Below are 15,291 nucleotides of genomic sequence, written 5' to 3'. Positions count from 1 at the left end.
GCAAGTAGATTTCGTTAGAAAGGTCTTAAACCACCATCTGAGATGATTCATCACCTACATATTGCTTAATTTTCAAAATTATCATCGGTTACTCGAGTGTGGCTAAGTACACACATCAGGAAACCGGATCTTTTTTTACATAGTCATTAAAACCCGGGGGACGCACATGGGAGCGCACCGGACGCACTACAATTCCCAGAAGGCGTCGCGGCCAAAAGGCCGCTTCCGGGTGTGCGTCCCCGCTCCTCGGTCTGGGTTTGGCGTCGTCGGGCCGCTGCTGCTGTCCCTGCACGCGGAGCGTTAGCGGCCGGAACGCCGGGGCCGACTGCTGCGTGACTTTTTCCCGGCCAGGACCGGGCGCCGTTTGAAGGCGCGCTCTCCACTCGCACTGCCTGGTAGGCCCACCATGAGGCGCCTGGGCTCCGTGCAGCGAAAAATGCCGTGTGTGTTTGTGACAGAGGTGAAAGAAGAGCCGTCCGCCAAGAGGGAGCAGCAGGTACGGAGGGGCTCGGGCGGCTGGGTGGCTGCGCGTGGGCATCTCCCCGCGGCGCTGGCTCTGTTTGGATCTGGCGAGGGCTGCACCGCGCGTTGGAGCTGCCCTGCAGGCCTGCAGCTTTTTGTATGTTTCTCTGGGCAAGTTTGGAGTGGAAGTCCCTTGCTGTGAGCTCCAGGTTCTAGGACTCAGTTGTAAGGGAGGGAATCTGCGAGAGAATTTTTCTGATCGGGCGATTCAGACTTGCCCTCGCAGGGGAATTGAAAACCCACATCCTAAATAATGTTCCTTTCTGCTCAGGCTAGCACCTTTGGGGGAAGCTTACCTGATAATCACCGCAGTCCAAGCTTTACTCTTTTCAAGAGTGTGGTGAGAAAGTGGAGCTATTAGAAGACCTGCTTTACCTGTTCTAACCTGGGATCCCATGGCGGTGTTGATGGCTTGCCTAATTAGGTCACTAAAAACCAGACCTCGTGTATTGTCACCTCGTGTATTTGCCTACTTGATTCTAACTTTGGTGTTCCCATTTCAAGGTTATCTACACTCCTAGCAACGTGTTTTACACTCAGTGGGCCCTCAGTAAATGCTAGTGAATGCATACTAAGTAACCTATAGCAGTATTAATTCTTTAATATTCTACTGATCAAGGACTTTGTTGTAAGGTCCTTGAAAAGTAGAATCCTCAGTTGTCAGTTGGGTGTTCCAACTCATACAAAATCATCATGTCCGTTTGAAATCGACCTCCATTTCATCATTGGCACTGGCCTCTTTGTCTTCTAGACTAAAAGGTCTTTAAGGCAGACACTGCCCTGTTATTTTTAGTCCCAGCTTCTAGAACCTGACACTTGGTAGGCACTGTATAAATATTTGTTGAACTAAAGAACCCCGGAGTCATTTTATGCCAGTTCTCCATTCACCTTGATGCATTTATACCTTACAACATCTGATTATTCCATACTCCCTTTCATTGCTATCATTGTTGTTACAGTTCTTAATATTTTATGTCTTCTTACTGCATTACCTAATTGGTCTTACTTAACACCCAGAATGATCTTCATCATGTTTTTGCCGGGTCAAAACCCCACAGTTATTTCTCAGTGTCTGTAGCAGTACTTGTCAACCTTCCCCTCACCCCACCCCCCTTTTTAATAAGCTTTAACAGATCTAATCCATATGAAACATTGTCATCATCAGTGGTAGTGGTTCACTCTAGTTATGGTTCTCAACTTTGTATGCTAGGAGGAAGTGGTTTGTAAAGGTATCCTCCACCAGGAAAAATAAGCCCCTCCTCTTATCTCTCTACAATTAAGAATAGCTTCTAGTATTGTTTATAGCATAGCATCCAAATTCTTAATTGTAATTCAAAGCCTTCCATTAATCAGGCCCAATCTACTCTAACCTTTTCTAATGAAGTCTCTATTTTTAGCAAAGTCTCTCATCCTGTGAACATACCAAGCACAAGCCTGTCTTTATATTTTTGCTCAGGCTGTACACTCTACCTGGATCATCTCCAGACTGTTTTTAGTTTTTCAAGTCAGACCTTCTCCATAAAATCTTTGACCATCATAGTCATCTTCGTGATTTCCCCACCCCAGAAATTGTAGAGGACCACCCAATTGATACATGCTATTACATTTTATATGCACATACTTGTTTTTCTAGTAATAAAGTCTTTGGACAGGTGGAGGAGGAGAACTTAGTGGTTTGGATTAGTGTCTTATGTTATGCTTTGGATACGTCAATAACAAAGAGTGGTAAATAAATTGATTCTTATGGAAGGAACATTTATATTCTTCAAGAGCTCCAGGGGCATAGTCATCTCCTCCCTAAGATCTTTGATAAATTTAAGTACACTCTGCTGTTGCACCAGGCCCTGGTTTAAATTGCTAACCTCTGATACCAATGTCATAAGTTAGTGATAAATCCCCATTCAGATATATCTTGAAAGTACTAAATCAGTACTAGAATGGGGCCAATTTTGGCTTACCTGACTCTGTTTGAAATAGTACTTCCACTTTATTAGTCTTTCACTTATACACAACAGTATGTTTATATTTTGCAGTGTTTTTTTCACATTGTAGGATGAATGAATATTACTTCAGATTAAGACTATAAAACAGTGGAATAAATCCTCCTCAGAGATGAAAGTAAATAACAGATAAAAAGTTGGTAGGAAGCTTATAGACTCTTTTCCTCCATCCTTGATGCTGTTTAGACTAGCCTTCTTGATAGTAGAAAAACCATAAAATATGTAAACAGTTTACTAATGATAAAGCTGAAAGGAACAAAAAAAATGAGTACTCTCAAAGCAAACAAAATCTAAGGAAAAACAAAAAAATGATTCTTGGTAATTTTAACAGTGAAACTTTTAGGGGAAAAACATGAATGAACTAAAATCAGTCTCAAATATTGAGTACTCATTGAACAAAGAATTAGAACTGAAGTGGTACTGCAGTACGCAGTATAACACATCTAAAATGGCACAGTGAACCAGGTTGGGCCATCAGTGAGACTATTTACTGGAGTACTCATTTGAGTTCTCACCCAAGAGGAGATGCCAGCAAGTCTTATTCGTTCTTTATATTCTACCTGCATACTTTAGGACAATTCCTTTCGCAAACTATATGCTCAAACTTTGTCATATGAGTATTTTAATACAGAGTATTTTAATACAGAGATTGTTGGATCTACATTATAGTAAGACTCCCGAGTACAACATTCAAAGTAAAAGATTCATGAGACTACGTGGGGAAATCAGGTATCTGTGAAAGAAACTATTTTCAAAGTGAAGCCTACCTCAGAATCAAGAAAGAGATTTGTTTTATAGAGGCAATTTTTCTTTTGCCTTATTGGACATTTCGCAAGTAAATAAATGTAAACAACCATAGTTGATATAGCTTATAAATTTAAGTTTTAATACTGTAATATCTATCTGATATAAGAATTCAGTGTTAATGGTGAGAAACCATCAAGAGTTACTTTTTCTTTTAGGCAAATAATATATTTTCCAAAAGAGAACTGGTTGAATTTTGTAACACATCTAAACATTTTGGGGATATAAAACTGAATCAAGGATAAAATCGTGCTATAAATTAAGATGCTTTTAAAGTCTGTGATCTGAAATGTTTAGACAGAGATGCAAGCTCCATCACAATGGAGGTATGCTGATAACAATTGCTTTATAAGAAGAATGAAAATGATTATAGCTAAGGAAACCATGCTTATTATGATAGCATTTAACATTTTTCAGAGATGAAATATTAAGAAAAATGTATTGTTTTTATGTTTTTTATGAAGTTGAGGAAAAGCATGAAACAAGTAAATCCAGAAAGCATTTTGACTTTGGCTTTTTTAGAAACTGTTCTGTAGAAAATAGCAATTGATGTCAATTATATTAAGGAGGAAAAATGCACTGAAAAACAGATAGGAGTTATGCCAAAATGTTCTTGGTGATTACACCTGGATGGGAATATTATGGATGATTTCTTGTTTATGCTTTTGTATATTTGATTTTACATATACATATTCTTGGAAAACTGAAAACTATGGTTGGAAAATACTTGTATTGAACCACGAGAAGTACCTATGAAATTATTTATTTAATTAAACACATGATCTGGTTTTACCTTCACTCAGCTCCAAACACAATGGCTGCCTTTCATTCTTCAGACACATCAGGATACTTAGGGCCTTTTTCCCCCCAGATATTTACATGGCATATTCCCTCACTTGAAATCTGCTCAAATATTGTCTCCTAAAATAGGGCTTCCCTATCCACTGTATCTAAAACTGCATCTCATCGCTCTCTTCCCTTTACCCCATTTGTTTTTCTCTGTAGCATTGAGATCTAACATTCACCAGAAGCAGGTACTCTGCATTTCCTTTGCTGAGGACAGTGCTTAATCAATAGTAGGAATTTAGTAAATAATTGTCAAGTACGTGATTGAACATACTGAACACTTGTGCTAGGGGTGCAGCGTTGCATAGGATGTGGGTCCTGGTGTTAAGTCATCATGGATAAAAAAGAAACATATAAATAATTACCAATCTGTGGAAAATCAAGTGTTGCTGTTATAGCATATAAGGGAGCAGTGATTCAGAACTTTTACAGAACAAGTACTTTTAAATTGTTTTGAAGGATGAACAGGAGATCATTCCCTAAAACTAATGAAATTAAGAACATTTCAAATGAGAGTGTGGAAGGCATGGAGTTTGTCAATCTTAAACCAGTTTTCTCTCTTTTTCTTTTAAGCCATTTAAAGTTTTGGCAACTGAAACTATAAGTCACAAGGCATTAGATGCAGATATATGCAGTGCAATTCCAACAGAAAAAGTGGATGGAACATGTTGTTATGTTACTACCTACAAAGGTAAAATAAAGCTATAATATTTACTACAAATGTTATTTTTCTTCATCACTTTACAAACTATGTAAATCTGAAATGGGGCATTTGAACGTCATAAACCCTTGGAAACCTATGTATAGTAGCAAGATTACAAAGGTCACAATTGTTATATTATACTTATTTATTATATTATTGTATTTTTTCTCTTAGGGGAGGAAAGGAACGTAATTAACATTTAATACACATTAAGGGCCAGGCAGTGTGATAAATGCTTCATACATATTGTCTTTAATTTGCACAGTAAGCCTCTCCATTTCACAAATAAGGAAACTGAGGCTCAGTGAACTTAAATAATTTGCTCAAGACCATATAGTTAATGAATGGCTGAACTGGTACTAGAACCTAGGTTTGTCTGACTCTAAAGCTTGTTCTACTTGCATTGATACCAGTGATTTTATTACTACTGGCATTGTTTCTAATTAATTTCATTTTAATTACTTTAAAAGAGGTAGAAACTCAAATAAAAATTGTCAATTATGTTAAGAAGAAAAATGCATTGAAAAGAGAAGTCTTTGTGATTACTTCTGGATGGTAAGATTACCTCTCAATTCTAGCAAAAGAAATAGAACATTTAAATGTGCATCCAGACACATTCCCTGTATCAGGAAATCTCTTCTGAAATGCATTTTTTGAAAAAAATTTTAACTGTGCTAAAATATGCGTAATATTTACCATCTTAACCATGTTTAAGTGTATAGTTCTGTGGTGCTAAGTACATTCACATTGTGCTACTGGCACCACACCATCTCTAGAAATGGTCTCTTGCAAAACTGAAACTCTATACGCATTAAACAACTTGCCATTCCACCCCCCAACCCCCCCACCCCACCCCGCTCCTGTAACCAGCATTCTACTTTCTGTTTCAATGAATTTGACTACTCTAGGGACCTCATATAAGTGGAATCATACAGTATTTGTCTTTTTGCAACTGACTTATTTCACTTAACATGATGTCCTCAAGATTCATCCACATTGTTATTAGCATGTATGGAATTTTATTCCTTTTTAAGGCTGAATAGTTTCCCATTTATGTATATACCAAATTTTGTTTATCCATTCAACCATTGATGGACGCTCGGGTTTCTTCCACCTTTTGATTATTGTGAACAATGCTGCTATAAACAAGGGTGAACAAATATCTCTTTGAGGCCCTACTTCCAGTTCTTTTGGGCATATATCCGGAAGTGGAGTTACTGGATCATATGGTAATTCTAGTTTTAGTTTTTTGAGGAACAACCATACCATTTTCCATAGTGGCTATACCATTTTAGCGTCCCACCAACAGTGCACAACGGTTCGTTTCTCCATATCCTCACCAGCATTTATTTTTTATTTTCTATTTTTTTGTGTGATAGTAGCCATCCTAGTAGGTGTGAATAAAATGCATTTTTTATTTTTACTGGTAAAAAAAACAAAAGTTCTGTTGACCAAACTGGCAGAATATAATTTTAATCTGGTTCTTTATTTGGATACCTAATACGTAGTAACAGAATATCTGAACCTTAGCATAATTAATATTTTTTATTTTTTTGTATAAACCTCTGATTTATATATTTGAAGAAACTGTAAAATATTTTCCAGGCTTTTATATTTATGTTAAGAAAGTTCAGTGTGCATGATTATATGTGATTATGCATGATAGTGGCAGTTAAACAAGGTTGGAGTTTAACTGTTAAAGAAGACTCACAGGACCCAAAATGACAACGTTTCCAAATCCAAATTTTATTATTGGTAAAGGGTACATGCTATATAGCAAGGACATTAAAAGTAAGGATGTATATCATAGCTAAAGTGTGTCTCACAGCAGGGAGTCTAGGGAGGTCAGATTAACGTTCTCTCCTTTAAGGCCCTGTCAGGACACATTTTATCAGATCAGGAACCGCTAATGTGTGCAGGCAACACCTCAGAACCAGGGAGTCCAAAATGGAGTCTCAGCTGAGGATTTTTATGTTTGCTGGTCATGTAAAAGTCTTCCTGCTAAGTAACCAGCCTTAACAGCAGAGCCTTCCTGGGGGTCTCACTGAGACCAGGTGCAATTCATCAGTCTCACTCTGATGAAGAATGCTGGCACATTGCCCTGAATTTCCTCAGACCCATGGTTACAAAGCAACACGGTTAATCAGTGTGTTTCATACCATGCAGAACTGCTCAGCCTAATTAACCCTCAGCAGTGTGATGTTCGGGGAGATGTGAATACAATTATCTGGTTATGTTTCCATTTTGTATACAGGTAGCTTCAGTTTCTCACAAATGCTAGTTATTAATAAAATATGACTATGGAATGTCCTTATAAAAGGATCATATACTTACTTTTTACCTTATCCCCATCATGCTTTAACCAAAGAAGTCTTCTCATAATATCAGGTATTACTAGGTGGCATGTATCTTAGACTGGCCATTTCTCTTTGTCTTCTAGGGTTGCTTCAGGTGATCTTACTGTTTACTGAAAAATTCTATTCTGAAATGTCTTTCAAGATAAGTTTTATTTGCCTTATTTATCTTTTCCTGTTATTGTTACTTTTTTAGATCAGCCATACCTTTGGGCTCGACTAGATAGAAGACCCAACAAACAGGCTGATAAAAGATTTAAAAATTTTCTACATTCAAAAGAAAACTCAAAAGGTTAGTTTTTTTTGTTTTTTTAACTTTTTATGATTTAAATAGCTGAAATTTGTGGCTATTGCTATGGTATTTCTATACATTATATACTTATGTATAATTTAAGCAATTTAGGGAAAAATTATAAAAGCATGTTTCTGAAAAATATTTTAAAATATTTACCTAATATTTCTGTTACCATTATAGTATGAGTCTATTTTATTAAAACATACAAAGTACCACAAATATAATGAGTGACATTTAGATTTTGTCTGGTTAAGAGACAAATATATAACTTTATAAATAATGCACATATCTCAAAAGAAAACTAAAATAAAAGAAAAGAAATAAAAGAAAATTAAAATAATTTTTAATTATTACATTAAAATTCCTATAAATATATGTAGTAAATATATACACTGATTATTGTATATAATGTATATGAATGTTTATTCATAGTGCATTAAAAATTCATAAATCTATACATAATGGAATATTGGCTACTTTAGTTAGACTGTTACACACTATATCAAATGGGTGTATTCAAAATTGAAAATTTAAAGTGTTAGTAACCTAATGCTGAGAAGTACAGTCACACTGTAGCGATGATGAATGGAGAATAATTGTATCATATGTGATATGAGGTTTTATTAACTGTTCCCATTATGAATCTGTTCGGTATTTTACATTTTGAAAAGTATCGCCACATATAAGATTATCTCTTTTTAGAATTTTTTTGGAATGTTGAGGAGGACTTCAGACCTGTTCCAGAGTCCTGGATACCAGCAAAGGAAATAGAACAATTAAATGGGAATCCAGTACCTGATGAAAATGGACACATTCCTGGTATCATGAAATCTCTTCTTAAATGCGATTTTATGTTTAGTAGTATAAAGAACAAAAGGTCCATTCAATCAGAAATTACAAAATTTAATTTTAATCTCTTTATTTTATTTATATGTATAGTGTAAAATTTCTGAATCAAATTTATGTAAAATCTAACAATTTGTATCAAAGATATTTCATATTAAGAAAGTCCTCTCAGGTTTAGAATCTTTTCTAAGATGGATATTTTACTAGCTGTAGTCTCGATAATTAAGTATTGAATGAGAATAGCCTTGAAGTTCTTGTCAAGATAGATGACTATGATTGATCTGGTCTGAAATGGGATTTCAGGAAGTCTTTCCTTTAGACTGGGGGATAATATAGAGTATATGTGTATATTTTTTGTGACAGTCCCAGAAGGGAGTTGAAAATAGGTGTCTCTCAAGTAGTTTTTCTGGGGATGGGAAAATTTTTGCAAAGGTAGGCTGAGTAGGAAATTTCCCCAGATAAAGGTTATGGGCTTACTCTTGAATCCCTTTTATGTGCAAAGTACTTTTATATGCAAAGGCATTATGGAGTTCATTGTTGACAGTTTCTGGTAATACAAAAACCAAGGTCAGAAACCTTGACCCTGATGATCTTGTTTTAGATATTAGGAGAAACTGACCAATAATAGTATGATTTAAGAATAGGAATGAATACACAGGTACAATTGGAGAAAAGAGGAGGAATTCCTAGATCAACTTGTGCTGTTAGAGGAGTTAACATCTGTACTGAAGCTTAAGAATCAGGAAGTTAGCTGGCAAGGAAGAGGGAAGGTCAGCTTGGGCATACTCCCAGGAAGAGAGAACATGGAGTATTTTGGACATTTTATGTAACACTTTGCAGCTTGTTTAGGATATACAACATTTTGAGGAGATTATAAAAGTTGAGGCTGGAGGTGTAGTATGGGCTCAGATCTTAAAGGTCTTTGTATTCCATCTAAAGGAGTTTTAAGTTCATCCTGAAGATAATGAATAATTAGGGGTACAGTGGAAATTAATTTAAATTTTAGAAATAGAACTATGATTGTCGGGTCAGCCGCCGGCCGACCCGAACAGCCCTAGCCTTGTTATCAGTCTTTCCCTAGGTGTCCCTTTTGGTGGGTGGGCAGATGGCCCGGATTCCTCTTTCCCTCCAGTCCCCGTTGAGAGGAGACGGGGGAAGAGAGCACCGCCGGCCCCAACCAGCCCGTTAAAGGACACTCAAATGTGGCAGGGGTTCTGTCGAGCAGTTCTGTTTATTATCACACAAGCACTTGCTTTTAAAGGCAAATGGGGAAGGGAGGTTTTTACATCCTCCAATCAGCTTAAAGGTTACGAGAGCATGCATCCTGTCTCAATGCCTAGCTATTGCAATCACACAGTGTTCGCAAGCACGGAAGTGCGTATTTGGCCAATAAGGGCTAAGGCAAGGTTCCTGCAGACACTCCCACCCTACTTCCTCCCCGGCGCCGTCTTAGGCTGCCACGTTAATACGCCCTTGTGGGCCCATAATGGCGCCACTTGTAATGTCACTTAAGGTGGTGTTAGTTTTTAAGGCCCGACATATGATAAAAGTGGAGTGGGTTTCACTGGAGGCTAGCAGACCAGAAAGAAGTTATTACAGCAATCCAGAGTGAGTAATGAAGGCCAAATATATGGTGGTCACAATGGCATGCATGTCCTAATTTGTCTTTTTTTTTTTTTTTTGTAATGAGTTCTCCACGATGAGGGGACACGATATTCTCTACGATTCTGGCAACAAGAGTGAGAAGAGGAATAGCAATAACGTTCAGTAAATGTGGAATCAATAAATTGTTCAATATATATTGGAACAATTCAATAAATTGTGGAATAGTTACTGCATGTATATGTCCATTGTCCCTGAAACTGGAAATAAAGTAGAAAGAAACTTCTTATAAAAAATACTTTAATGCTATGGCTTAGAATGGTGTTCACTTCTTACTGACTCAGGTCGAATTTTGTAGTAAGAATACTGGGTGCTCTGTGGTGAATAATCAAATGGGTTAATTCCTCAACAAAATAAAAAAGTAAATCCTGTGATTAAAAAAAAGTAGTGAAACTGTTAACTTTCTCACTAATTTTAAAAGTGTTATTTCTGTGATAGAACATCCAGGAAATATGGAAAATTCATGGCAAAAATAAAAATTATCTGTAATTTCAATCCAAAGAAAAACAATGTAATTAAAAACAATTTTTTTTCTTAAAATGACAGGTTGGGTACCAGTAGAGAAAAACAACAAACAGTACTGCTGGCATTCCTCTGTAGTTAATTATGAGTTTGAAATTGCCCTGGTACTAAAGCATCATCCTGATGATCCTGGACTTTTGGAAATTTGTGCAGTGCCACTATCAGATCTCTTAGAACAAACACTGGAGCTTATAGGAACAAATATCAATGGAAACCCCTATGGTGAGTGAAGACTTTTTCTTGTTCAGCTATAGTAACTTTATGAAGAGAATTTCCTAGGGTCAACTTAAAAAACACATCTACACACTAAAGAAATGACACATTAAAAAAATAACAAATTTGAGTTAAATGGTTTTCTAGGACTATATCCATTTCTGTTATTAATTTTATGCTCATGGAAAATTTCATGCATGACTGATTTAATCCAAAAGGTTGGTTTTATCCTCTCATTCTTTGCTGTGATAACATTACATAACTATGTATGAAAAGTAATTACTCAGGTGTAACTGTTGCTTTTTAAAATTTGGATGAGCTGATTTGATTGAAAATGCACTTTTCATGACTAGGTAATAATTTTAGCATTAAAATAGCCAAGAGTAAAGGAAATAAAGAATTGGCGATGAATACTGTATCAAGCATAAAGATATATATCGTGATGACTTGAGTACAAGTCCCAAATCAATACACTGTGGACAGGGGCATGAATAGATAGTGCTAAGAACATTAAAGCTGTAATAACAAAATCCTATATAGAGATCAAAAGTAGATTGGTAGATGTGAAGAATAACTTTATACAAGTTATCAGAGATATGGTGTGGCTGTTTAGCAAATACTGAATGATAGTTGGAATGTGGCTAAAGGTGTAGAGCAGGAGTTGGCAGACTTTTTCTGCAGAATACCAGAGAGTAGGTATTTTAACCTTTGTGAGCCACACAAGCTATAGACAGTACTTAACAGAATGGGTGTGGTCTGTGTTCCATTGAAACTATTTATAAAAACAGGTGTCTTGTCTAGACTTGTCCTACGTGTCATAGGTTGTGGATCCCGGTGTAGATTACACAAAGAGGGAATTTAGATTTATAAGATGCCACACTTGAGTGAGAACAAAACTAATCTACTGTGATTATACTCTCTTCAAGGAAACCAACTGAACTTCTTGTTAACTTTATTCCTAAATGTTTTAAAAAATTTATTTAGAGAGGTACATTTTCTCATTCTTCCTGAAAAGTTTCTTTGAATGAGTATGGCTAATAGCAAATTTTACCATTTAGGGTTAGGAAGCAAGAAGCATCCCATACATCTTCTTATACCACATGGAGCATTTCAAATAAGAAATCTGCCTTCATTGAAGCACAATGATCTGTTATCCTGGTTTGAAGGTTGCAGAGAGGGTAAAATTGAAGGAATAGTATGGCATTGCAGTGATGGCTGTTTAATTAAGGTAATGGCAAAAAACAGCTTGTGTGGGGTTATGAAATCTTATGTTCCTACAACAAAATATAACTGGCACTAAAATTCTCTGCAAATTGCAGTAATTATGATTTGTAGTAAAGAAATTTAATTTTCTCATCTTATATGCCCCATTCTTTATATGCTAAAACAGTGTCTACCAATGTGTATTTTGTGGGATGTTGGTTATCCCAGATGTGCTTCAGAATTAAGGTATAGTCTATATCCTCTTCTTGGAAATTCATGTTGCACATTAGTGCTTTCTGAGCTATCCTACACTTAGTTTAACTTAGCATCTCCCAAATTTACTTGATTATAGAATTTGTTGAGTAAAAAGAGTGCCAGGGTGACAGTTGATATGTATGGAATTAATTATCTTCTGCCTGTCCCCTTTCTGTCTGTCTCCTGGACTTGTCTATCTGATTTCTTACAGTTACCTGAAATTCATAATGTTCAAAACTAGACTTAGTCTTACCAACCATCTAAGTCTACACAATTCCCTAAAGTAAAAAATTTGGATATTATTTTTAATATTTCCTTTACTTCATACATCCAGTTATCAGTTCTTAAAGATTATTATCTGTTAAATCTGTGTACTTCTCCCAACCAGTTGGTTGTTAATTTTAATTTAGGCCAAGATCTTATTATGTCACACTCCTAAACAGTATCTTTCAGTCTTATCCCTGTCGTGTCCATTCTTCACAAATAATGAGAAAATTACTTTCCTGCATAAAACTGTTCGGTTACATTAAGGTTTTTCATGATCTGGCCCCTGCTTAACTCTGCATAACTGCTCTCCACACCCTGCAGCATACTCACATTGTGTTCTAACCATATTTAACTTATTGTGATTACAGCAAAACACACTATTTTATTACATAATATTCCCTTTGGTTAGAAGACCTCCTTGCCCACATTTTTCATGTCATATTCATAACAGACGCTATTATACATTAAATTTTTATGGAGCTCCTGATTATGTTCCTGGCATGTTTCCAGGTGCTGGAAGTACAGAGTCAACAAAATAATGTCTCTGCCTTCACGAAGCTCACATTCTAATGAGGAAGATAGACAATAAACAAGTAAATATGTAATACATCAGAAGAACAACTATGGGGGAGGGAAAAAAAAACAGGGTAATATAAGGTAGAGCCTTACATAGTGCCTGGCAGATAGTAGGCACTCAAAATTAAGTATTTCTAAGTGGATGAAGATAAAATCTGTAGGCTAAAGCTAATACCCCTTTTCTCTTTCCAGGTCCATCGCCATCATCTTGGTTTATGCTGGCCAATTCCAGATACTTATATGAATTCAAAACCAGTTATTATCAACATGAACCTGAACAAATATGACTACGTCTTTGATACTAAGAGTTTATTTAATTATTTTTCAAAAATAGATAATCAGAAATTTGGTAGGCTTAAAGATATAATACTTGATGTATAAATGGAAATGCAATTAAGATAAGCTTTATTACTGTTTATTTGAATCTTGACTATTCTGCCATGTTTAAAAATATCTCAAGGTTTGTTGTGAGACATACCAGCGTCTTCCAGCATCTGAAGAAATGAATACCCAGTTGCAAATACCTTTTCAAAATTTTATTTAGAATCAACAAATTAAGTTCTTGACACAGAAATCTAAGTTATAGTAAGCTCCCAAGCATGTACAAAGGCTGGATTCTGTCCACTGTAACTGGGTGGTAATTTAAAGAATAATTACCAACAGTTTTATATCATTTACTTTTAAAATTAAACAGTTTAAGCTCAATTTAATTTTGCTAGACATTTAACAAAACGTATGGCACAACATTGTAACCTGGGTGTGTCTGTGTGTATACCAGGGTAATTCAAAAAGTTCGTAGAAATGTAGAATTAAAAGATAACACAAATATTTCCATGAACTTTTTGAAGTACTCTTGTGTGTATATATTGTAGTTAGTATTTGAGAATCTTAACACACAAAATAAGTACATACAAAACCACAATTTTAAATGTTAAAAGCTTACCTGCATACTCTTTAAAAACTTAATCAAAACATTATGAATGTAGAGACATTCATCATAGCTCACTACCTATTACATAGTCATTCTAAAAATCTTCAAAAATATACTTCTCCAGTAAGATTAAAATTTCATATAATTTTATTTACTAAAAATTCCAATTTAAGTAAACGTACAAGGTAGTGAGAAGGAAATTCTTCTAGTTCAGAGGTTTGCTTGACTTCCAAATAGAATTTTAACTTATAAAGTTAATAAATAGTTAAACAAAACTACAGTTACAGATGGTCCTTAATAAATGGGGAAATTAACAGGACTTTCTTCATCTTCAAACTGTTCAGAAGCAGCAACAGGGCTAGTCAATTCAACTCCCAGTTGTTCAGAAAATTTTTTAAATTTCTCCTCTAAGAGAATATTTTTTTTCACTTCTTCCTTGTAATTATACTTCAGATCTTCAATTTCTTCAAAAAATGAAGGATCAAAATTTTCCAGTTCTTTTTTCAGTTTTTTTATTTCCTCCTAGAGGAAACATATTATCTTTAAAATTCCCACATAGGAATATAATACATGTTTTAGGTTTGAACTAATTTAATCACAAACATGAAAGCCAAAGTAAATAGTCAAATGTGGTTAGCAAGGCAGAAGTATTCTCTTAAGATTTTGTTAATAACGTTTCATTGTACAATATAAATAACTTGTTAACTGTCCCATCAGGTTATCATCTATTCTCTAAGTTATGTTCTAGTTTTGACTAAAATTTATCAACTTAGATTATGTTAGGATTTAATCTTTCTCTGAAAGCACATCAAATACTCTCAATGAAGAAATTAAAAAGACTTTGCTATTCACAACATTGAAATTACTCCGGTTAAGAATTTTTGGTTTAGGCTTCATTTATATTGTCTTTATAATATCTAATTTTTAATGAATGATGATCAACTTTTTATAAATATACTTATGATCAGGGAAACCCTATAACTTCTGCCTGGCTAAGTTAGGCCACTGGTGGAAGAGAGAGAATTTGAGCTTTATTGACTATTTAGAATAGCCAGTAATCACTAGCTAATTCTCATATTGATGCCCTTGTTCTGTTTATGGAGTCTTAAAAGAGGTAAAGCATATTATTTTTTTTTTAAGGGAACTATAACTTTAAGGGAAGATTCCTGAAAAGAATTTCAAAAGGAACTAAAAGACACTGTTCCCAATATGACCCAAAACATAAAATATTGTAATAATGATCTATATTTGTTACAATTAAAAAATAAACTTACTCTTTAGTTCTTTCTATT

At 35.2% G+C, this 15,291-nt stretch overlaps 2 protein-coding genes across 6 annotated transcripts in view; one reads left to right on the top strand and one right to left on the bottom strand.

The window, feature by feature from the left end:
- The first annotated feature begins 226 nt into the window (after positions 1-226).
- Positions 227-15,252, top strand: RLIG1 (RNA 5'-phosphate and 3'-OH ligase 1). The gene is made up of 7 exons (XM_063075170.1): positions 227-496; positions 4,746-4,863; positions 7,426-7,521; positions 8,227-8,343; positions 10,579-10,776; positions 11,826-11,995; positions 13,261-15,252. The coding sequence occupies exons 1-7, from the start codon at positions 407-409 to the stop codon at positions 13,447-13,449; spliced, it is 978 nt and encodes a 325-aa protein (XP_062931240.1). The 5' UTR covers positions 227-406; the 3' UTR covers positions 13,450-15,252.
- CEP290 (centrosomal protein 290) overlaps positions 14,169-15,291 on the bottom strand; it is a 96,075-nt gene continuing 94,952 nt past the window's right edge. For all 5 annotated transcript variants that reach the window (XM_063075168.1, XM_063075164.1, XM_063075166.1 and 2 more), the window contains one exon: positions 14,169-14,521. In XM_063075168.1, coding sequence (XP_062931238.1) covers positions 14,294-14,521 — 228 coding nt within the window. In that variant the 3' untranslated portion in view covers positions 14,169-14,293. The remainder of the gene's footprint in view (positions 14,522-15,291) is intronic.

This window comes from Cynocephalus volans, chromosome 12 (assembly GCF_027409185.1).
Source record: "Cynocephalus volans isolate mCynVol1 chromosome 12, mCynVol1.pri, whole genome shotgun sequence".
Classification (NCBI taxonomy): Eukaryota; Metazoa; Chordata; class Mammalia; order Dermoptera; family Cynocephalidae; genus Cynocephalus; species Cynocephalus volans.
The sequence above is the reverse complement of the archived record's forward strand: the minus strand, read 5'-3'. Positions and strand labels throughout refer to the sequence as shown.

Coding starts and splice junctions, on each gene's coding strand:
- RLIG1 (XM_063075170.1), top strand. CDS start 407: ATGAGGCGCCTGGGCTCCGTGCAGCGAAAAATGCCGTGTGTGTTTGTG. Junction 4,864..7,425: donor TTATGTTACTACCTACAAAG/GTAAAATAAAGC, acceptor TTACTTTTTTAG/ATCAGCCATACCTTTGGGCT. Junction 8,344..10,578: donor TGAAAATGGACACATTCCTG/GTATCATGAAAT, acceptor TTAAAATGACAG/GTTGGGTACCAGTAGAGAAA.